Consider the following 25985-nt stretch of genomic DNA (forward strand, 5'->3'; position numbering starts at 1 on the left):
CATAAATACAGAGGGATGTTAAGAAAGAGGAAAGACTGGTTTAATAAAAGACTCAAAAAGCATAGGGGCTTCAAGATGTGCAGTAGCAGAGATATAGAGGACACACAAGGTAGCTAGCTTTTGCAAGGAATAAGCGGACAAGGAATGAGTATAACATGTTATGAAATAATGAATAAAAATTTGGAAAGAATTTTGTGGACAAAGCAAGAGAAAATCCAAAAATCTTCCATAAATCAAGAGTTATCAGTTAAGGAACTGCTAATCATGCTAAGGGATTTAGAAGGAAAAACTGTAGGGGTTGCTGTAAGGATTTATGAGGAAGTAAAAACAAGTTTAAAAGACTTTCGCAGTGGAAGATAATATAACCCCAATACAAAGGAGAAAGATAGGGAAGGTAGGTTTAGGAAATCATAGAGATTGCTATAAAATATATTGATGAAATATTAAAGGAACTTGACCAATACAAAGCTCATGGTCCTAATGAAATTTCACGATGTATGCAACAGATGTGAGCAGATAAGTTACATAAATCACATGAAAGACTATTGAAGATGTCACTGAAAAAGACAAAGTGCCAAAGGAATGGAAAAGGGCAAACATTATACCTATCAATTACAAAGGAGATGAGGAACAGGAGCTGAACTACAAACCAGTCTCATTACTGCATATGGTGTGTAAGGTTCAGGAAAAGATTACTGGAAAGCAAGTGGATGACTTCTACACAGAAGAAATTACCAAAGTGAGAGACATCACTGTTTTAAATGAGGTCATGAGTGTTTTACCACTTAAATATATCCTAGCAAGTCAGCTCTCTCAGACAAATGAGAAGGCTAGGGTAGACTGTTTGTATCTGGGCGACCATAAAACATTGGCAATGTACTGTATGGAAGGCTAATTAAGAAGCTGAATCACCAGAAAGAAACAAGGACTCTCCTTCAATGGATAGAAGATTAACTACCTCAAGGGAAGAGAACAAATGATTCATGTCAGTGAAGCCTTCTCCAAATAGATTGAGGTGATCAGCAGAGTGCCATGGGTTCTGTTCCTGAGCTATGTATATGACTTGCCTGAACATAAGAACACCTAACTGAATGTACTTATAGATGATGCAAATGTCATGAGGGATGTGAAAAGTGAGGAGGATTGAATCAGCCTAGAAGTGGACCTCAAGAGGCTCCACAGTTGTTCTGATTTATGGTTGATACAATTCAACATGAGCAAATATATAAAGAAATGAGAATGGAACAAAGTGAATGAAAACCTCAACATGATTATTATTTTGCCAGAAATAAGCCTCGTGATTCTGTGTGAGAAAAACTCGGGATCTGACGTCATCACTAATCTGTCACTAGAGTTCCATATACAAAGAATAATACATGACACAAACTGTCTGCTGGCAAATGTTAAAATAGATAAGAAATTATTTAGCAAGCTGTTTATACCCTACACATGCTTCTTCAGTTTGGTCACCATACATATGCAGCTCAGAGAGAAGGTCCACAGGAGGGCAACAAAGATGGTACCAGAATTAAGAGAGCTAAACTACAGGGATAGGCTTAAAGCTTTATATCTACCCACCTCGTAAGAGAGAAGAGTGATTAGTTCCCTGATCACAATTTTGAAGTTTGTAAAACAGATTGCTGACACAGACAGTGAGCAATTCTTTGAGAGACAGCAACCACAGGATATAACACAAAAAAAGGCAAAGAGATTTTTCAAAAATAACATAAAAAGTAGCTTTTAAGTGTGACTGGGGACATGGTCAACACAGACACACAAGCATAAATTCAAGAAATAATGATCGTAAAGAACATTCAAGAGATGGGGCCCCAAAAGTGTAAACCCCCTAACACACACACACACACACAGCGGTAATTAGGCACAGTATCTCACTTTATCTGCATGCTCAGGAAATCTTTTCATTGATGTTGTAGGCAAGCTAAAAGTGTCATCAGTATCAACACGACATTGACAAGCTTCAAAGCCCTTCAAAATCTAACTTTACTTCCAAACTAATGTTCTTCCTACTTTTCTTCTTCCAACAAACACAAGATCCATTTGGGCACTGTCCAGTCATAGTAGTACATGGTTTGAGATTAACCCATGAAAGGCAGGTGATATTAACTAACGTCTGTATAGTAGAAGCTGGGCAGTGTTACACAACGTTGCTATTTTGCATTGTAATTGTTTTTTGAATTTTGGTGATGGGGCATCACTGTCATCTACTATCATGCCCTCTATTTACCCACTCCTGCAAACAGCTACCCCTCACTTGCCCATCTGCGGTTAGCACCAGAATCAGCTGTTATCTAATGTTCGTACAGTAGTAGGCTGACAATGTTATGGAATGTTGGGCCCTTTTGCATTGTAACTGCATGGTGAAATTGGGTGATGTGGCATTCCTGACATGTAAATAAATGTAAATAGCAGTTATAAATAAATGCATAAATGATAAATTTAGTGTAAAACAAAAATGATCGCAGAGTCCCCTAGCCTCCTCCAGGTGTGCCTGATAAGCTACCCACCCCGAGTCCTCCCACGCTAATCCTCCCCTCCTCCTACAGCCATCTTGATGCAGTATCGCGTAAGAAGCACCTCTTACCTTCATTTTTCATCCAATCTTATACCTTGATATTTTATTATTACTAAAATATGCTGCCTTACATGGATGTATAAAAAAATGTTGCCCATCTTTAATGGTTAAACAGAGATTCTTAGCTTTTTTCCATTCTTACATTATTCATTTTTTCATGAACATTAGAAAAGTGAATCATTAGAGAGAGAAGTACTGGATAGCAAGGACTAGCTGTACACATGGAGAAACTGCAGAATATTCAGCAAAAAAAAGATCACCCAAAAGTGCTCCCATAGAATTCATTCAAAAAGCAACAGGGACAAACTTATCTACTATCTATGGTGCTACCGTGCTAAGAAGGAAAATGGTGATCAAGTATGAAAAAATGTGAATTAGTATCATATTATAATCATTATTCTTATCATTATCATCGTTATCATTACCCTTATTCTTATCACTATTATCATTATCATTACCCTTATTCTTATCATTAATATCATTATCCTTATTCTTTTCATTATTATCATTATCATTACCCTTATTCTTATCATTATTATCATTATCATTACCCTTATTATTATCATCAATATCATTATCATTGCCCTAAAGCCTCTTCCTAATGATAATCTATCCCTAGTATGGATGTAGTCACATACATAAAATTGGTCACAAATTCATATCTATGATCACTGAAAAGAATTTTGTCTTATGTATTGTGTCTACATTTGCAACAGAATGTTTTTCAAACTATGTGGTACTTTACCTTTAGCTACACGAATCATCTGATGAACAAGATCAACACCAGTTATGCACTCTGTGATGGGGTGTTCCACCTGAAATAATATTATTCATCAGTGTCCACACAAGGAATTGAAATTATAAACTGCAACTCTTACAAATGAAGAGAATTGCAATACTGAGTAATGTGTCTCCCCTAATGTTCTTGAATGCTTACTTTACTTACTTGCACCATGATCCCATTCTATGGGACTCCCACACCACTCAGGAACCTGGTAACATCCACCAGGCAGAACCACACACAGGTCAAGTGGCATAGTGATGCTTTGTGTATGTCTATGTGAGGTGAGTACAGGGCAATTGAGAATTAGATGATCAATGTTTTTACTATGAGAGTTGCATCAAAAGTATGTAATACTTTCTCCATAAATTGGAATTACTGGAGCTTAATTTTTCTTTTTCCTTTTCAACATTTGGGAAAGTTCTTCTTACACTACCTGGTTTTCAAGGTTTAGTAACACTGGTAACCCCAAAGTGAGACAAACAACCTTAGTGCTAGAGACTCCCTTAATTAAGTCATATGCCTCAGTTGATACCATGAGTTCTTCTAAACCACCTCAGCTTTTCAACAGTAACTGGATCTTGAAGTCCTGGATTCTGAACTTTTCACATACGGATTTTCTCAATTCCACAGACAGAGGTATGGAGGATGTCTAACAGATGACCTTTTACATAACATTCAAAGGCAGTGACAATCATTGTGTAAAACCTTTCAGTCTTTCTTGAAGAACCTGATGATTTGGATGTGACAGAAGTCTGATGTTTGGAGTTCTTTTCTAGCCTGTATCATCACAAAAACAAAACTAGTAACATTCATACACTGACAAGTGCAACCTTCAAAAACCCCTATGGTATTAATAGGACAGGCCCTCTTTGGAATAAACCCAAGATCATTCTTTTACAGGAGACTGGTTACTTCTTTCCTGCAGTCTAACTGAGTGCTAGCAAAAGACTTACACCTTTTACAATCTGATAATATTCTGTCACTTTAGCTTCTTAACGTCTTCTTATGAAAACCCTTTTCCACATAGCCTTAGGCTGCAGGAGAGATCTGGTGAATAGCACATTATGTCAAGACACAAGAATATTTTTCTCTTTGATGAAAATATGTTATTTATTGTATCATACTTTGTCGCTGTCTCCCGCATTAGTGAGGTAGTGCAGGGAAACAGACGAAGCAATGGCCCAACCCACCCTTATACACATGTATATACATACACGCCAACACACGCACATATACATACCTATACATTTCAATGTATACATACATATACATACACAGACAAATACATATATACACATGTACATATTCATACTTGCTGCCCTCAGTCATTCCTGTTGCCACCAAGCCACACATAACCATTTTTGCTTTCCAAGATAACGTTCTCACCTTCCACACATTCTTCAACGCTCCCAGAACCTTCGCCCCCTCCCCCACCCTGACTCACTTCTGCTTCCATGGTTCCATCTGCTGTTAAATCCACTCCCAGATATCTAAAACACTTCACTTCCTCCAGTTTTTCTCCATTCAAACTTACCTCCGAATTGACTTGTCACTCAACCCTACTGTACCTAATAACCTTGCTCTTATTCACATTTACTCTCAGCTTTCTTCTTTCACACACTTTACCAAACTCAGTCACCAGCGCTGTATCATCAGCAAACAACGACTGACTCACTTCCCAAGCCCTCTGATCCACAACAGACTACATACTTGCCCCTCTCTCCAAAACTCTTGCATTCACCTCCCTAACAACCCCATCCAGAAACAAATTAAACAACCATGGAGACATCACGCACCCCTGCTGCAAACCGACATTCACTAGGAACCAATCACTTTCCTCTCTTCCTACTCGTACACATGCCTTACATCCTCGATAAAAACTTTTCGCTGCTTCTAACAACTTGTCTCCCACACCATATACTCTTAATACCTTCCACAGAGCATCTCTATCAACTCTTATCATATGCCTTCTCTAGATCCATAAATGCTACATACAAATCCATTTGTTTTTCTAAATATTTCTCGCATACATTCTTCAAAGTAAACACCTGATCCACACATCCTCTACCACTTCTGAAACCACACTGCTCTTCACCAATCTGATGCTCTGTGCATGCCTTCACCCTCTCAATCAATACCCTCTAATATAATTTCCCAGGAATACTCATCAAACTTATACTTCTGTAATTTGAACACTCACCTTTATCCCCTTTGCATTTGTACAATGGCACTATACATGCATTCCTCCAATCCTCAGGCACTTCATCATGAGCCATACACACATTGAATATCCTCACCAACCAGTCAACAACACAGTCACCCCCTTTTATGATAAATTCCACTGCAATACCATCCAAACCCACCACCTTGCCGGCTTTCATCTTCCACAAAGTTTTCACTGCCTCTTCTCTGTTTACCAAACCATTTTCCCTGAACCTCTCACTTTGCACACCACCTCAACCAAAACACCCTATATCTGCCACTCCATCATCTGACACATTCAACAAACCTTCAAATATTCACTCCATCTTCTCACATCACCACTACTTGTTATTACCTCCCCATTAGCCCCCGTCACCCATGTTCCCACTTGTTCTCTTGTCTTACGCACTTCATTTACCTCCTTCCGAAACATCTTTTTATTCTCCCTAAAATTTAATGATACTCTCTCACCCCAACTCTCATTTGCCCTCTTTTCCCACTTCTTGCACCTTTCTCTTTACCTCCTGCTTCTTTCTTTTATACATCTCCCAGTCACTTGCACTATTTCCCTGCAAAAATTGTCCAAATGCCTCTCTGTTCTCTTTCACTAATAATCTTACTTCTTCATCCCACCACTCACTACCCTTTCTAATCTGCCCACCTCCCACGTTTCTCATGCCACAAGCATCTTTTGCGCAAGCCATCACTACTTCCCTAAATACATCCATTCCTCCCCCACTGCCCTTATGTCACTTGCTCTCACCTTTTTCCGTTCTGCACCCAAATCTATTATAGGTTAAAATATACCCAAACCCCAGATTTCTGACATAGAATGAAACTGGATTTACATATATCCCTACTTTTGAAAGATTTCAAGAGAGCATTATGTCTTATGCCCAGTTAAACCTTTATGAGAGCCTTTTGATTTCATCAAAGATTAGATAGGAGACGTGAATTTGTGCATGCTGAAACCACTTCTCAGCCTAATCTTTACACTAGAGCACATAATGCAAGAAAGGTGGCCTCTATCTTGGCCTTCCTCAGAAAACTTTCATTGGAAGAAGCAAAAGAAGGTGTCTTTGGCACTCCTCTTCCTCTCTAGTCAGATGGTAACTTAGTTTAGTTATTGCAAAATTACCCTTTGTGATTCTGGGTACTCCTTACCTGAGACAGTCAGGTTCCAGTGTTCTGCTAACTCACATTGGAGGTATTTACTTCTGTTTTTGGGTTTAGCCTTAGCTGGAAGTTTTTCTCTATACCCTCCTCTTTCATATACTTATGGTGTCATGCTCATGGGACAAAATGCAAAGGAGAGAAATATAGGTTTTTAAAATTTACAAATTAACAAGCATTTTTTCCTGATTTTCATATTTTGCAATACTTTCCCCTTATTAGAAAATAAAAAAAGATGAAAATGTGCACTTTCTGAGACTTCCTTAGTGTTAGTATCTGTGAATTATGAAGTCTAATAGGCTGGATGAGGATTGAATATTGACATCAGCTTGATTGGTTCAGGAAGGACCTAGAATGAATGGGAGCAGCTGCAATCACATCTGAATGGTTCCAGAGAGTGAGTGACACTTGTGTCTCCTCACTGCAAGTCATTAGGGTTGGAAGGGCCTACCTAACAGGAAATATATTTCTTGCAGCACATCACCTTCAGGAGAAAAGGTTTTTCATTTTTCAAAACCTTTATTTCTATTTCATCACAAAAGCTCATAATTGAGTTTGGTAATTTGCCTGGGAAAATATAAATCTTTTCATGTGCATTGTACAGTAAAATTCTTAAAATTCCATACACAGGAAAACTCAATCAATCTGAAAGGGTTGGTCCCAGCTGATCCAAATGAGCAGGTCCCTTCTGGTCATCTACCTCTCTACTGTATGAGAGAGGTAGAAAAGGATGAAACTGAACCCTTTGACTAAATGCTCTCTCTGATGTTCACACAGATCAGTCCAGTGTTGAAAAATCAGAAAGTATGCATCCGATCACTGTTGTTATTGTCTCATCATGGTATAATGTAACCCCAGGACTCCTTCCCCAGGGGCTCCAGCAACTTTAAGGCAGCACTACCATCAGTCGTAGGTCAAGAATGGACATCTTTGAAGTAAAAGGTTCTTCAAAGACGGTGTACTCACTTTCATCAACTGATAATGATAAAGCCTTGCTGAAGGCAAGTCTTCACTCAAGGCAAGTCTTCACTCATGGTGTAACCACGGGCAAAACGAGTCTGGTTACACCTTCACCAGAGGTTACATCCACACCCTTCAATTGCACATGGTTCTTAATCACTAAGATATCAAACAGTACATTATGAAGGAAAAGCTTACAAATTGCATTTACCTGAAGTCTTGTGTTCATTTCTAAAAAGTAAAAGTTCTTTTGAGAGTCCACAAGGAATTCAACAGTCCCAGCAGATGAATAACCAATTTGTTTGGCAAGAGCTACTGCTTGTTCTCCCATAGCTTTTCGAGTAGCATCATCCAAGAAAACACTGGAAGATAAACACATTTATGGATATACAAAGCATAAAATATTTGCAGAATAAGTTTAAATAATACATAAAACAAGGTCTCATTGTATCACAAAAATACAGACTATACAACTGAGAAACATTTTGACTTTCAGTCAACTATCTACCCAAATTCACACCTCTGTAATTCAAATACTTACCTTTGTTCCCATTTCCTTTATACAATGGCACTATACATATGCATTTTGCCAATCCTAAAGCACCTCACCAGAATCCATATACACAATGAAAATCATGAATAACCAATCTACAACAGTCACCCCATTTCTGAAGAAATTCAACTACAATATCATCCACTCTAACTGCCTAGCAGCACTTCATCTTTAAAAACGTTTTCACTACACCACTTGCCATGACTTTCCCACTTCGCATACCTCCTAAACCTAAACACCCGACATCTGACATCCTGTCATTAAACACTGAACAATCCTTCAAAGTACTCATTCCATCTCTTTACCTCATCAGCTTCTTACCAGTATTCCCAATGAAATCTCAGAGTTAGTGAAAACAGTGTTAGAAGGAAATTATGATATGATTGCCAAATCCGAATCTTGGATGGATATCAGCAATAGAGATTTCTTCTCTGAATACTCAATTCCAGGGTACTCTCTATTCAGGGGAAACAAAGAGGTTGGTGCTGTCCTGCATTTTGTTATAGCAGTTGAGAATGTCAACAGTAGAACTAGTTTACAGGCCCCCACAGAGAAACCAGAGGTAAATATAATTATTTTCAATTAGTAGAAATTTGTAATGAACAAGATTCTATAATAGTAAGAGATTTTAACATCATGGTATCTGGGCATGAAATTTATCAAAATTTACTTGATAGTTCCCTAATTCAATTAATCAAGAAAGCTAATCATGACAGGAATATATTAGATTTAGTCTAACTACAAATGAGGATCTCCTTAATAACGTTGAAGTTGGGGAAAGTCTAGTACAAGTGATCACTAACTACTCACTTTTGAGGTCGCTTTCAACACTGCATGTAATGTTGGACAGCTAGACAGCTGCAAAAAAACACCATTATAAATGTGCAAATTCTAATAATCTTTGCATCACTCTTGACAGGCAAACCTGGGATGGTATATTCGATGAAAATGACATGAACACAGCAGGGAAAAATTTCAGTAAAACCTTCATAACAGTAAAGGAAGCATACATGCCAATGAGTACTATAATCATTATGATTATTATCATTATACTTGACAGCTGTTTCTGCATTAGTGGTGTAGCATCAGGAAACAGACGAAAAAAGACCCATCCACTCACATACACATATAAACACATACATGCACATACAGTTGTTTGCTGACTATACAGCACTGGTGGCTGATTTGGGTGAGAAACTGCAGAAGTTGGTGATTGAGTCTGGTAAAGTGTGTAGGAAGAAAGTTGAGAGTAAAGGTGAATAAGAACAAGGTTATTAGGTTCAGTAGGGTGGAGGGACAAGTTAACTGGGAGGTAATGTTGAATGGAGAAAAAATGGAGGAAGTGAAGTGTAAATATAGATATCTGGGAGTGGACTTAGCAGCAGATGGAAACATGGAAGTGGAAGTGAGTCACAGGGTGGGGGAGGGAGTGAAGGATCTGGAAGCATTGAAGAAAAGTGTGGAAAGCGATAACGTTATCTTGGAGAGCAAAAATGGGTATGTTTGAAGGAAAGTGGTTCAAACAATGTTATATGGTTGCAAGGCATGGGCTATATATAGGGTTGTGCAGAGGAGGGTGGATGTGTGGGAAATGAAATATTTAAGGACAATATATGCTGTGAGGTGGTTTGATCGAGTAAGTAATGAAAGGTTAAGAGAGATGTGTGGTAATAAAAAGAGTGTGGTTGAGAGAGCAGAAGAGGGTGTGTTGAAATGGTTTGGACACATGGAGAGAATAAGTGATGAAACATTGACAAAGAGGATATGTGTCAGAGGTGGAGGGAAGAAGGAGATGCGAGAAACCAAACTGGACGTGGAAGGGATGGAGTGGAAAAGACTTTGAGCAATCAGGGCCTGAAAATACAGGAGGGTGAAAAGCGTGCAAGGAATAGAGTGAATTGGAATGATGTGGTATACTGGGGTCGACATGCTGTCAATGGATTGAACCATGTGATAAACCATGGAAAGGTTTGTGGGGCCTGGATGTGGAAAGGGAGCTGTGGTTTTGGTGCATTACATGTGACAGCTAGAGACTGAGTGTGAACAAAACACTAAGAGGTGATCAATGATATAGTTAATCCCTTGATTGCCTTTTCAGTAAGTCACTTGCTACGGGAAAAGTTCCAGATGAATGGAAGTTTGCTTATCTAATATAAATATGCAAAAAAGGTAATAAGTAACTGCCCGGAAATTATCATCCCATTAGCTTAATGTCTGTAGTTGGAAAACCTATTGAAACCATCATTCAAGATAGAACTGTAAACCAGTTAGAGGACCAACGCTTAATAAACAATTCTTAACATGGTTTTCAAAGAAACTGTTCATGTCTGACAAATCTGCTTGATCTCTTTTACAATATAATCAACATGATGAATATAAGGTAACTGATGTCATCTATCCAGATTTTCTGGAGCTTTTGATAAGGTTCCACATTAAAGGTTCCAAGCAAAAAATTAAGTCACATGGCATTGATGGGGTTGTACTTCAGTGAAAAACTGACTGACTGGCTGAAAGCAAAAAGTTATGATTAATGGTCTACTAGAGCCTCAAAATGGATAGTCATAACAAGTGGAAAGCGACAAGGTTCAGTCATGAGATTGGCTCTCTTTCTCATACATATTAATCATATTGATAATGGGCTGCATTGAAAGATATCAAAATTCACTGATAATACAAAACTGGGAAATAAATATACAAATGAACTTGAACATCCACAGCTCGTAGGTGGCTAATACATTTTAATATTGATAGGTGCATAGTTTTACATATCAGTAGTAAAAACAAAAAGGCAAACTACACTTCAAAGGAAGAGCAATAACCTCTCCACATCATCCACTGATAGGCATTTCTGGTCTTTAGCTAAGGGCAATGCTAAAATTTTCTCTTGCTCTACCTTTCCTTCACTTTCACTTTCTGACAGTATTACAGCAACTTTCTTTGGTTCCCATTTCTCCTCTAATTCTACCTTGGATGACTCTAACATTTCTTCATCCCCTGATGCTCCTCTTATCAATGCTATGCCACTTCCTGTATTCTCTTTCCCAATAGTCCAAAAATCAATTCTCTCTCTGGAAACAAGCAAGGTCCTGATGGCACCCATCCCTATGTACTGAGAGTTTGCCTCTGATCTTGCACCTGTGCTTACTCATCTGTTTCATTTCTATATAAAGACCAGTACTTTTTTCTTCTTTTTGGAAACATGCATTGGTACATCCCATCCATAAGAAAGGTGACCATTATAACCCCTCTACCTATCATCCTGTTGCTTTAACAAGTACCATTTCCAAAGTCTTTGAATTCCCCCTTAACTCCCATATCCTTATGCATCTTTAGTCTCACATTTTTCTCTCTGACCACCAGTATGGCTTCCATAAGGTGAGATCCACTGATGATATTCTTCCCCATCTCATTAATGTCTGGTCATCATCCCTGAAAGATTTTGGGCAATCCTACAGAGTTCCCCTCCATATATCCAGAACTTTTGATTGAGTGTGTAATGCAGTCCCATCTTTAAGCTTCCCTCTTTAGGCTTCACTCCCTCACTTTGCTCCCTCATATCTAGCTTCCTTTCAGGCCGATCTATCTCCGTAGTTGTTGATGGTTCAGTCTTTCCCCCTTTCTCTATCAACTGCAGTGTCTCTCAAGATTCTGTCCTTTCTCCTTCACTTTTTCTCCTTTTTATCAATGATATCCTTTCTTCCACAAATAACCAAATGCATTTATAATCTGATGATGCAACACTGCATTCCTCCACAGCCTTCAATTCTGTTCCTTCTGTTCTCATACAATCTGCATCTTGTCTTGACACAATATGGATAGGATATCTCAATGGGATAGACGAACTCTGCTTGGAGCAATTCATGTTACTTAAAAGTAAATTTATGGACAAGAACTTTGCTGAAGTCTGTAACACATGGCAGATTTTGTATGTACACAAACAATTTGCTAGGCTTTGCTTTGACAGCACTGCCACTGGCTCACTTGATCAATTTTGCCTCACTGACTAAAATATAGGAAACACTTGTATTTTGAGCACCCTCCAATACTTCACTAAGCACAACTCTAAAAAGATCCACCATACAAACTTTTTGACTCAAAATTCCAATCTAGACCTAAACTCACTGTTTAAGTCATCTCCCAAACTAAAACCACACAAGGCAATCCATCCTTATGTTTAATTCAACATATCTAATTGAAGAAATGTTATGCAGATTAACAGGTTAAAAACAAACATCACTTCAAAGGGAAAAATCATCAGAATTACATACTTTTTTCAGAATTCTAACTGTGGTACATCCAAAAAGCTTCAACTGGGAGCCTCAGTGTCTTACCATTAAGAATTTCTGCCCATGCTTCCACCCACTAAACTAACTTTCTTTGATGCATATCAATCATCCTTTACTAAATGGGACCCATAATGAAGGTAAGATAAAAGAAGATACTTCTCTGATCGGACTATGCTGTACCAATGCATCATCAAGATTGTCAATGACACCATCTTAATCTGATTCTTACATGTGATCCACAAATAATGAACATTTTCAGAGTGGAATCCTCAGGATAATGTCATATTAATGCCTTATAATCATTGTTTATAACAAAACTTGTCACTAAGAACATGTTTTGTTGCATTTTGTATAATCTTAAGACATTTTGGGGAAGTTTTTCCATAGGTAAATAACTCGGCTTTGAAAATTGAAGTCTATGGGAAAATGTGCTTCAATTTACAAATTTTCAGTTTATGAAAGTTTTCTCACGAACAGGACCCTTTCAATAATCAGAATCTGCTTGTTCGTAAAAAGCAGAGAATGGAAATGATGCTTAAATCAATCCCTAGGTATTCACTACCTAAGGTTTGAATTAGTACTTACAACACACTATTCATGCCTCTACTTCTGTATAACTCACCCTACTAGGGCCCATAGACCCATGCCTCCAATATGTATGTTTTTTTTTTTTTTTTTTTTCCGCTGTCTCCCGCGTTTGCGAGGTAGCGCGAGGAAACAGACGAAAGAAATGGCCCAACCCACCCCCATACACATGCCTTGATTCAATCCACTGACAGCACGTCAACCCCGGTATACCACATCGCTCCAATTCACTCTATTCTTTGCCCTCCTTTCACCCTCCTGCATGTTCAGGCCCCGATCACACAAAATCTTTTTCACTCCATCTTTCCACCTCCAATTTGGTCTCCCTCTTCTCCTCGTTCCCTCCACCTCCGACACATATATCCTCTTGGTCAATCTTTCCTCACTCATTCTCTCCATAGGACCAAACCATTTCAAAACACCCTCTTCTGCTCTCTCAACCACGCTCTTTTTATTTCCACACATCTCTCTTACCCTTACGTTACTTACTCGATCAAACCACCTCACACCACACACTGTCCTCAAACATCTCATTTCCAGCACGTCCATCCTCCTGCGCACAACTCTATCCATAGTCCACGCCTCGCAACCATACAACATTGTTGGAACCACTATTCCTTCAAACATACCCATTTTTGCTTTCCGAGATAATGTTCTCGACTTCCACACATTCTTCAAGGCTCCCAGAATTTTCGCCCCCTCCCCCACCCTATGATCCACTTCCGCTTCCATGGTTCCATCCGCTGCCAGATCCACTCCCAGATATCTAAAACACTTCACTTCCTCCAGTTTTTCTCCATTCAAACTCACCTCCCAATTGAATTGACCCTCAACCCTACTGTACCTAATAACCTTGCTCTTATTCACATTTACTCTTAACTTTCTTCTTTCACACACTTTACCAAACTCAGTCACCAGCTTCTGCAGTTTCTCACATGAATCAGCCACCAGCGCTGTATCATCAGCGAACAACAACTGACTCACTTCCCAAGCTCTCTCATCCCCAACAGACTTCATACTTGCCCCTCTTTCCAAAACTCTTGCATTCACCTCCCTAACAACCCCATCCATAAACAAATTAAACAACCATGGAGACATCACACACCCCTGCCGCAAACCTACATTCACTGAGAACCAGTCACTTTCCTCTCTTCCTACACGTACACAGGCCTTACATCCTCGATAAAAACTTTTCACTGCTTCTAACAACTTGCCTCCCACACCATATATTCTTAATACCTTCCACAGAGCATCTCTATCAACTCTATCATATGCCTTCTCCAGATCCATAAATGCTACATACAAATCCATTTGCTTTTCTAAGTATTTCTCACATACATTCTTCAAAGCAAACACCTGATCCACACATCCTCTACCACTTCTGAAACCACACTGGTAGATGAGGTAAAGAAAATGAGTTGCCTCCACCGTGATCAAGGCAAGCATCACAATTCAATAAGTTATTCCATATACAAAAAAAAATCAACATAATTACAATGTATATGACACACTAGCTATAATAATATATATGGAAACCAATCTATGTGAAGCAGGCAGTATGAGCAAGGTTATTCTAAGGACAAGGGACCAAGTTCATACAAGAGCAATTCTGTGGGACAAGTGCATCTGCTGCTACCCACTCAGGCAGGTCAATGATGTCATGGCCCATGCTGGATGCAGACTGACTGAGGGGAACCAATGAGTAACTGATTGGTCAACAAACATTTGCTGGTGTGTCGAAGGGAGGAGAACACCTACTCATTCCCATCAAGATGGAGGGGGAGTCAGAGATATCAACCTTCTATGATCTTTGTGATGTCAATATCATTCATGGGATCCCTCAGCTGAGAACAGAAACTGTCACACTGAGGGACTGAATGGAGAGTTCATCAGTGTAAGAACCTGCATAGATTTATCCTACCAAATGTTTGTCGATGAGATTTTGCATGACTCATCTAGCTGTGCAGTGGGAAAGGGTCTACAGGTCCTGGACCAATCTGTTCAAAAATCAGTCACTATTATGTATCTTAAAAACATGTCACTTGGTTCCTCACCTGGGAGCTTCTTCAATCACCTTTTGGTTACGACGTTGAATTGAACACTCTCGTTCATTCAAATAGATTGCATTACCATGCCTGTCACCTAAAACCTGAAAAAAACAATTCCACGTTAATGTAATACACTGGTGACAGCAGTATTAGTTCATGTAAATATTACATGCAGCATGGTCAAATGCATGAGAGAAAACAAAATCATTTCAGATATGCTGACTCTTAAAGAATTATTGGACTACAGTGCACATCTCCAATTTTGTATTGTTAAAACGCAGATTTACATCAGTATATATATATCTAGAGAAATAAGAGAGAATACTACTTATATATCTGTGTAACAGTGGGCAATAAAAAAGGATAGGAGTTGGCAGGTGAGGCTGGAAATCTTTCCTTTCAGTATAATAAGTTTCCAAAACTAGTAAAAGACAAAGAAACATATTGAAGAATTTTTCTTCAAAGCTGAATCATTGATCCTACCTTGCTAAGCAAATATTCTGGGTATGACATACAAAACAGTTATAGCATTCAGTCCCTACACCACTAACAGATAACTGAAACTAAACACCTTCAGACATCAACTAGAAACAGTTTTGGATAAGAGAATCCCTCAAGATCCTAAGTAAACAATTCATCTGATTCATTTCAAACTATGCCTACCCTTCCTAGTCTTCCATCTACTCAAGCAAATATCAAAAAGCTGCAAACCACACAAAACAGTACACTCAGAACAATCAATGACTGCTAAGCAACCACACACACTCAACATCATCACGAAGAAAAAATCTTTCCAATAAAATCCTAATTCAACTTACTCAGCACTCATTTCTATTCAATAGAACCAGACCCCTCCCACCCAAACCACTCTACAACTAACCACCAACCCCAAGTACAAATAAAAAGGTTACCCCCTGCATCACACCTCAGTAACCTCTAGTCGAAGATTCCCCTCCCAAACTTATGTAACACTAACAAAATACATACACAGTAAATAACTCAACAAGCACTAAGCAACTGACCTCCCAACTCAGTCTTAAACTCCAACCCAACATACATATACCCACAAGAAACCGAAGTCTCCAGAAAAACATACTCTCAAGAGTCACACTCTCCCACTTATGCTCTGGACATCAATCATCATTTCAACACTACAAACACAATTTTCAACATATCCCAAGACCATTCATAACCACGATGCATTTACTATTAAGAGGACACCAACCCCGTCCTATTCGATTGCCGAACTTTCTGCACATAGATTCACACACGTCATCACAATACTTTATGATCTGTGGTCCTGACTGGTGGATGTGACCGGCTTCCTGAGTGCTGCAAAACCCTCAAAAGGATAAAAGGGAATCCTGGTAGGGAAGTCAGTAAGTATATATGCGCACACACACACACACACACACACACACACATATCCCTGAAGTAAGGTAGAAAGAATTCTACCTCTGTATTTCCTGTGTGTCGTATAAGGTGACAAAAGGGAGTGGGGGCAGGGGGCTGGAAACTGGCCCCCACCCCCCCTTCTGGTATTTCAATTTCTAAAAAAGTTAACAGGAGTCAAGTCAGGATTGCTCATCCTCCTAGATGGCCCACACTGGGGTGTATGAATGTGTGTGGATGTAACCAAGATAAGAAGAGAGGAGAGATAGGAAGCATGTATGAGGAAAGAAACCTGGATGTTCTGGCTCTGAGTGAAATGGAGCTCAAGGGTAAAGGGGAAGAAAGGTTTGGAAATGTCTTAGGAGTAAAATCAAGGGTTGGTGGGAGGACAAGTTGTGGGAGTGTCTGATAGAATGCAAGAAAGTAAATTCTAGATTGATGTAAGTAAAACTGAAAATGGAGGGTGATGATTGGTGCATATGCACCCGGCCATGGGAAAAAAGATCAAGAGAGGCAAGTGTTTTGGGAGCAATTAAGTGAGTGTGTCAGCACTTTTGGTGCATGAGATGGATATAAGTGACAGGTGATTTAAATGCAAAAGTAAGTAATGTGGCAGTTGAGGGTATAAATGGTGTACATGGGGTATTTAATGTTATGAATGAAAATGGTGAAGAGTTTGTGGAGTTGTTTGCTGAAAAAAGACTGATGATTGGGTGATTCGAAAAGTGAGATATACAAAAGTATATGTATGTCAGTAGGAAAGATGCTCAACAGGCAATATTAGATTATTTATTATTTAGGGAAGCAGTGATGGCTTGTGCAAAAGATGCTTGTGGCATGAGAAGCGTGGGAGGTGGGCAGATTAGAAAGGGTAGTGAGTGGTGGGATGAAGAAGTAATATTATTAGTGAAAGAGAAGAGAGAGGCATTTGGATGATTTTTGCAGGGAAAAATGCAAATGACAGGGAGATGTATAAAAGAAAGAGGCAGGAGGTCAAGAGAAAGGTGCAAGAGGTGAAAAAGAGGGCAAATGAGAGTAGGGGTGAAAGAGTATCATTAAATTTTAGGGAGAATAACAATATGTTCTGGAAGGAGGTAAATAAAGTGCGTAAGACAAGGGAACAAATGGGAACATCAGTGAAGGGGGCTAATAGGGAGGTGATAACAAGTAGTGGTGATGTGAGAAGGAGATGGAGTGAGTATTTTGAAGGTTTGTTGAATGTGTTTGATGATAGAGTGGCAGATATAGGGTGTTTTGGTCGAGGTGGTGTGCAAAGTGAAAGAGTTTGGGAGAATGATTTGGTAAACAGAGAAGAGGTAGTAAAAGCTTTGCGGAAGATGAAAGCCAGCTCAAATTACAGAGGTATAAGTTTGTTGAGTATTCCTGGGAAATTATATGGGAGGGTATTGATTGAGCGGGTGAAGGCATGTACAGAGCATCAGATTGGGGAAGAGCAGTGTGGTTTCAGAAGTGGTAGAGGATATGTGGATCAGGTGTTTGCTTTGAAGAATGTATGTGAGAAATACTTAGAAAAGCCTCCTTGTATTAACTTTCTAAAATGGGAAACAGAAGAAGGAGTCACGCGGGGAGTGATCATCCTCCTCGAAGGCTCAGAGTGGGGTGCCTAAATGTGTGTGGATGTAACCAAGATGTGAAAAAAGGAGAGATAGGTAGTATGTTTGAGGAAAGGAACCTGGATGTTTTGGCTCTGAGTGAAACGAAGCTCAAGGGTAAAGGGGAAGAGTGGTTTGGAAATGTCTGGGGAGTGAAGTCAGGGGTTAGTGAGAGGACAAGAGCAAGGGAAGGAGTAGCAATACTCCTGAAACAGGAGTTGTGGGAGTATGTGATAGAATGTAAGAAAGTAAATTCTCGATTAATATGGGTAAAATTGAAAGTTGATGGAGAGAGGTGGGTGATTATTGGTGCATATGCACCTGGGCATGAGAAGAAAGATCATGAGAGGCAAGTGTTTTGGGAGCAGCTGAATGAGTGTGTTAGCGGTTTTGATGCACGAGACCGGGTTATAGTGATGGGTGATTTGAATGCAAAGGTGAGTAATGTGGCAGTTGAGGGAATAATTGGTATGCATGGGGTGTTCAGTGTTGTAAATGGAAATGGTGAAGAGCTTGTAGATTTATGTGCTGAAAAAGGACTGATGATTGGGAATACCTGGTTTAAAAAGCGAGATATACATAAGTATACTTATGTAAGTAGGAGAGATGGCCAGAGAGCGTTATTGGATTACGTGTTAATTGACAGGCGTGCGAAAGAGAGACTTTTGGATGTTAATGTGCTGAGAGGTGCAACTGGAGGGATGTCTGATCATTATCTTGTGGAGGCTAAGGTGAAGATTAGTATGGGTTTTCAGAAAAGAGGAGTGAATGTTGGGGTGAAGAAGGTGGTGAGAGTAAGTGAGCTTGGGAAGGAGACCTGTGTGGGGAAGTACCAGGAGAGACTGTGTACAGAATGGAAAAAGGTGAGAACAATGGAAGTAAGGGGAGTGGGGGAGGAATGGGATGTATTTAGGGAATCAGTGATGGATTGCGCAAAAGATGCTTGTGGCATGAGAAGAGTGGGAGGTGGGCTGTTTAGAAAGGGTAGTGAGTGGTGGGATGAAGAAGTAAGAGTATTAGTGAAAGAGAAGAGAGAGGCATTTGGACGATTTTTGCAGGGAAAAAATGCAATTGAGTGGGAGAAGTATAAAAGAAAGAGACAGGAGGTCAAGAGAAAGGTGCAAGAGGTGAAAAAAAGGGCAAATGAGAGTTGGGGTGAGAGACTATCAGTAAATTTTAGGGAGAATAAAAAGATGTTCTGGAAGGAGGTAAATAGGGTGCGTAAGACAAGGGAGCAAATGGGAACTTCAGTGAAGGGCGTAAATGGGGAGGTGATAACAAGTAGTGGTGATGTGAGAAGGAGATGGAATGAGTATTTTGAAGGTTTGTTGAATGTGTCTGATGACAGAGTGGCAGATATAGGGTGTTTGGGTCGAGGTGGTGTGCAAAGTGAGAGGGTTAGGGAAAATGATTTGGTAAACAGAGAAGAGGTAGTAAAAGCTTTGCGGAAGATGAAAGCCGGCAAGGCAGCAGGTTTGGATGGTATTGCAGTGGAATTTATTAAAAAAGGGGGTGACTGTATTGTTGACTGGTTGGTAAGGTTATTTAATGTATGTATGACTCATGGTGAGGTGCCTGAGGATTGGCGGAATGCGTGCATAGTGCCATTGTACAAAGGCAAAGGGGATAAGAGTGAGTGCTCAAATTACAGAGGTATAAGTTTGTTGAGTATTCCTGGTAAATTATATGGGAGGGTATTGATTGAGAGGGTGAAGGCATGTACAGAGCATCAGATTGGGGAAGAGCAGTGCGGTTTCAGAAGTGGTAGAGGATGTGTGGATCAGGTGTTTGCTTTGAAGAATGTATGTGAGAAATACTTAGAAAAGCAAATGGATTTGTATGTAGCATTTATGGATCTGGAGAAGGCATATGATAGAGTTGATAGAGATGCTCTGTGGAAGGTATTAAGAATATATGGTGTGGGAGGCAAGTTGTTAGAAGCAGTGAAAAGTTTTTATCGAGGATGTAAGGCATGTGTACGTGTAGGAAGAGAGGAAAGTGATTGGTTCTCAGTGAATGTAGGTTTGCGGCAGGGGTGTGTGATGTCTCCATGGTTGTTTAATTTGTTTATGGATGGGGTTGTTAGGGAGGTAAATGCAAGAGTCCTGGAAAGAGGGGCAAGTATGAAGTCTGTTGGGGATGAGAGAGCTTGGGAAGTGAGTCAGTTGTTGTTCGCTGATGATACAGCGCTGGTGGCTGATTCATGTGAGAAACTGCAGAAGCTGGTGACTGAGTTTTGGTAAAGTGTGTGGAAGAAGAAAGTTAAGAGTAAATGTGAATAAGAGCAAGGTTATTAGGTACAGTAGGGTTGAGGGTCAAGTCAATTGGGAGGTGAGTTTGAATGGAGAAAAACTGGAGGAAGTGAAGTGTTTTAGATATCTGGGAGTGGATCTGTCAGCGGATGGAACCATGGAAGCGGAAGTGGATCATAGGGTGGGGGAGGGGGCGAAAATTTTGGGAGCCTTGAAAAATGTGTGGAAGTCGAGAACAGTATCTCGGAAAGCAAAAATGGGTATGTTTGAAGGAATAGTGGTTCCAACAATGTTGTATGGTTGCGAGGCGTGGGCTATGGATAGAGTTGTGCGCAGGAGGATGGATGTGCTGGAAATGAGATGTTTGAGGACAATGTGTGGTGTGAGGTGGTTTGATCGAGTAAGTAACGTAAGGGTAAGAGAGATGTGTGGAAATAAAAAGAGCGTGGTTGAGAGAGCAGAAGAGGGTGTTTTGAAATGGTTTGGTCACATGGAGAGAATGAGTGAGGAAAGATTGACCAAGAGGATATATGTGTCGGAGGTGGAGGGAACGAGGAGAAGAGGGAGACCAAATTGGAGGTGGAAAGATGGAGTGAAAAAGATTTTGTGTGATCGGGGCCTGAACATGCAGGAGGGTGTAAGGAGGGCAAGGAATAGAGTGAATTGGAGCGATGTGGTATACAGGGGTTGACGTGCTGTCAGTGGAGTGAATCAAGGCATGTGAAGCGTCTGGGGTAAACCATGGAAAGCTGTGTAGGTATGTATATTTGCGTGTGTGGACGTGTGTATGTACATGTGTATGGGGGGGGGGGTTGGGCCATTTCTTTCGTCTGTTTCCTTGCGCTACCTCGCAAACGCGGGAGACAGCGACAAAGTATAAAAAAAAAAAAAAAAAAAACTTAGAAAAGCAAATGGATATGTATGTAGCATTTATAGATCCGGAGAAGGCATATGTTAGAATTGATAGAGGTGCTCTGTGGAAGGTATTAAGAATATATGGTGTGGGAGGCAAGTTGTTAGAAGCAGTGAAAAGTTTTTATCGAGGATGTAAGGCATGTGTTCGTGTAGGAAGAGAGGAAAGTGATTGGTTCTCACTGAATGTAGGTTTGCAGCAGGGGTGCGTGATGTCTCCATGGTTGTTTAATTTGTTTATGGATGGGGTTGTTAAGGAGGTGAATGCAAGAGTTTTGGAAAGAGGGGCAAGTATGCAGTCTGTTGTGGATGAGAGAGCTTGGAAAGTGAGTCAGTTGTTGTTCGCTAATGATACAGCACTGGTGGCTGATTCGGGTGAGAAACTGCAGAAGCTGGTGACTGAGTTTGGTAAAGTGTGTGAAAGAAGAAAGTTGAGAGTAAATGTAAATAAAAGCAAGGTTACTGGGTACAGTAGGGTTGAGGGACAAGTAATTTGGGAGGTAAGTTTGAATGGAGAAAAACTGGAGGAAGTGAAGTGTTTTAGATATCTGGGAGTGGATTTGGCAGCGGATGGAATCATGGAAGCGGAAGTGAATCATTGGGTGGGGGAAGGGGCGAAAGTTCTGGAAGCATTGAAGAATGTGTGGAAGTCGAGAACGTTATCTTGGAAAGCAAAAATGGGTTTTTTGAAGGAATAGTGGTTCCAACAATGATATATGGTTGCGAAGCGTGGGCTGTAGATAGAATTGTGAGGAGGAGAGTGGGTGTGCTGGAAATGAGATGTTTGAGGACAGTATGTGGTGTGAGGTGGTTTGATCGAGTAAGTAATGAAAGGGTAAGAGAGATGTGTGGTAATAAAAAGTGTGTGGTTGAGAGAGCAGAAGAGGGTGTTTTGAAATGGTTTGGTCACATGGAGAGAATGAGTGAGGAAAGATTGACCAAGAGGATACATGTGTCAGAGGTGGAGGGAATGAGGATAAGTGGTAGACCAAATTGGAGGTGGAAAGATGGAGTTATAAAAGATTTTGAGGGATCGCGGCCTGAACATGCAGGAGGGTGAAAGGCGTACAAGGAATAGAGTGAATTGGAACGATGTGGTATACCGGGTCGACGTGCTGTCAATGGATTGAATCAGGGCATGTAAAGCATCTGGGGTAAACAAACCAGGGAAAGTTCTGAGGGGCCTGGATGTGGAAAGGGAGCTATGGTTTCAGTGCATTATACATGATAGCTAGAGACTGAGTGTGAACAAATGTGGCCTTTGTCGTCTTTTCCTAGCGCTACCTCGCACACATGAGGGGGGAGGGGGTTGTTACTTCATGTGTGGCGGGGTGGCGACGGGAATAAATCAGGGCAGACAGTATGAATTATGTACATGTGTATATATGTATATGTCTGTGTGTGAATATATATGTGTACATTGAGATGTATAGGTATGCATATTTGCGTGTGTGGACGTGTATGTATATACATGTGTATGGGGGTGGGTTGGGCCATTTCTTTCGTCTGTTTCCTTGCGCTACCTTGCAAACGCGGGAGACAGCGACAAAGCAAAATAATAATAATAATAAAATATGTATATGTATGTATACATTGAAATGTATAGGTATGTATATGTTTGTGTGTGGGCATTTATGTATATACGTGTATGTGAGTGGGTTGGGCCATTCTTTCGTCCGTTTCCTTGTGCTACCTCTCTAACGAGGGAGACAGCAACAAAGTATGATAAGTAAATACATATAAACATTGCTAGCTTCCAGTCAGTTGACACCTGACCATCTGATAGAGATTTGTTGAATATTTTTGATGTGCGGTATATCAGCTGTCTCCAGACCTCCTTTAAAAATCTTAGAGCTAAGTTATTGGGGCTGTTGCATTTGTTAGGATTTAAATGGTCCAGGTATTAAGGTATGTACTTCAGAGTTCTTTATTTCTCTAACCTTCAACTCTTCTTTATCAGATCCCTGAAACATTTTCACTGGTTGCAGTATTTGAGATGTTTCTTCAACTGTGAATACAAAGTTAAAAGAATAATTTAGTATGATAGCCATTTCCTTGTCATCAGTAGTAAGTGTGTCATGTTCATTTTGTAATGGTCCAATTCCTTCTTTTACTGTCCTTCTTACACACTCTTTGGATTATGATTAATTCCTGGTGATTTTCATTGGTTCCCATTAATTTGAATTTCTCATATGTTTTCTTCTTTTGGCAAATTAGTCCTTCTATTCTCCTATTCATCCATGATGGTTTTCAAATATTGCAAGTTCTCTTTGTGATTCATGGAATATGTTTATTTTCAATCTTGAGTTGTGTGTTTTTAAAATTATTCGTCATATCCTCTGCAGGGTGAAGATCAAGAAGTTTTCTCCAAGTGGTACTACAAATTTCATGTCCAATGTTTTCAAAATTTGCTCGCCTGTAATATGGGATCAAGAGTTTGTTGTCATTCATTTCAAAATCTACATTTATCTTTAATCTAATCCAACTGTGATTACTGTTTGACAAACTCTCGCCTACTTCAGAAGAGTTGATTGCATCACTGGTGAGGACAAGATTAAGAATGTTTTTACCTCGAGTTGGTTTTCCAATTGACTGTTCAAGGAAAGCGTCTTCAATCAGTTCCATTAGTCTCATTCCCTCTCAGTCACCTGTTAATGTGTTTCAATTTATGTTTGGACTGCTGAAGTCTCCTATTTTAATAACCTAATAACCTCTTTACTGTCTACTGTAGTTTTGATTTCACTGTATAGCATCTTATCGCCTTCTTTTTGCTTAGGAGGTTTGTAAATAATGCCGAGACATACTTTACTTCTGAACTTGTCAATAACGTCAATATAAAGAGAGTCGAAAGTGTGTGTGGCTACTTTGCTTATCTTAATAACACTTAGATTGTTAACACTGATCAAAACTCCACCACCTACCCTGTATAAGCAATCTTTCATAAATAGTTTGTGCCTGGGTATTGCTAACTCGGTGATTAAGAGTGTATTCTCAAAGTTTAACCCATGTTTCTGAGATTGCAATATTGTTCAGTTTTTCTGTAATGATGCTCCAGGCATTTGTGTATATTGAACTTACTTTCCTTATAGGTGATGCTTAGACTGAATTTGCTTTTTCTTTACTGTCAATATGCGTGTTTGTATCATCACTATCAATGTCTGAGTGTCCAGCAGTGGGAGAGAGATGGTTCTCCATCTGTTCTGGGTTTGTTGCTTTACTCTGACCCTCCCACACTGGACCCTACCAGTCTTGCTCATGAAAGTTACCTGAGAGTTAGCCCGTAGCTGTGCTAACCCACTGCTTATACAGCCCAAGTTGTTCCCAACTGACCCTACATGACCTTTCTTTGCTAATTCCTCTGCCTGAGAGTTTACCACTAATCCACAAGGATCCCTACTGCCAAGGTCCCATCCATCCTCTAATGCTATCCTTATAGGGATCAAACTGGATGCCTTGTTCCTCAGATCCTTTTCACACTCACATTCCCCCCCGCACTGAGCCACCTCCCACAGCTACCTCCTCACCTTCCCCCATTTTCCTATTTCCTTCGCTAGCTCGACTGTGATTTGCTCTCCTGAGTAGTATATCTCTATTGGAAAAAAGGCCTAATGTTCTCATCTAATACTCTACCAAGGCAGGCTTTCCCTATTCCATTTAAAAGAAAACCATCCCTAGTGTACAGAGATCTACCATGACTAAAATGGTCCCACAGATCAATACTAAACACACTAACCTCCTCCCTACAGAAAGCTTCGATACTTCCGCTATCCCCAGCATTCTACTAAGGGTACAGAAATCGACAACATACCTTGGCAGCAATCCCAACATTATATGCTTCCCATGACTTTCCTTAAACTTGCTAATAAGTTCCCTATACCTGGCTAATATTTCTTCCAATCTCCCATTAAATGCACTGTTCATCCCCACCTAAAAAACAAAAATCACATCCTCGGGATTGTTTGAGACTGTCATCAAAATATCAAAGACGTGTTCTATCCTAGCTCCTGGCTGAGAGACCAGAAGAGGGTATGTTGAAATGGTTTGGGAATATGGGAAAAATGAGTGAGGAAAGTTTGACAAAGAAGATATATGTGTCAGAAGCGGAGGGAACAAGAAACAAGAGACCAAACTGGAAGTGGAAGGATGGAGTGAAAAAGATTTTGAGCGATCAGGGCCTGAACATGCAGGAGGATGAAAGGCGTGCATGGAATAGCATAAATCAGAACAATGTGGTATACCAGGGTCGACATGCTACCAATGGACTGAACCAGGGCATGTGAAACGTCTGGGATAAACCACAGAAAGGCATGTGGGGCCTGGATGTGGACAGGGAGCTGCATTTCGGTGCATTGAACATGACAGCTAAAGAGTGGATGTGAGCGGATGTGGCCTTTCTTCGTATGTTTCCTGGCACTACCTTGCCGTTGCAGGAGGTGGTAATGCTGTTTCCTGTGTGGCACGGTGGCACCGGGAATGGATAAAGGCAAGCAAGTATGAATATGTGCATGTGTATATACATATATGTCTGTATATGTGTATGTATGTGTGTGTATATGTCGATACGTATATGTATGTATATGTGCATGTTTGGGCATTTATGTATATATATGTGCATGAGTGTGGATGGACCAT

General features: G+C 40.0%; 1 protein-coding gene across 1 annotated transcript in view; it reads right to left on the minus strand.

Annotated features, from left to right (window-relative positions):
- The window catches only part of LOC139767166 (propionyl-CoA carboxylase alpha chain, mitochondrial-like), a 140371-nt gene that overhangs the window by 75841 nt on the left and 38545 nt on the right, over positions 1 to 25985 (minus strand). Inside the window, exons 6-8 of the mRNA XM_071696198.1 lie at positions 15191 to 15285; positions 7924 to 8074; positions 3339 to 3408 (exon numbers count right to left, since the gene is read on the minus strand). Coding sequence (XP_071552299.1) covers positions 3339 to 3408; positions 7924 to 8074; positions 15191 to 15285 — 316 coding nt within the window. The remainder of the gene's footprint in view (positions 1 to 3338; positions 3409 to 7923; positions 8075 to 15190; positions 15286 to 25985) is intronic.

The sequence above is a fragment of the Panulirus ornatus genome, chromosome 4, assembly GCF_036320965.1.
Source record: "Panulirus ornatus isolate Po-2019 chromosome 4, ASM3632096v1, whole genome shotgun sequence".
Classification (NCBI taxonomy): Eukaryota; Metazoa; Arthropoda; class Malacostraca; order Decapoda; family Palinuridae; genus Panulirus; species Panulirus ornatus.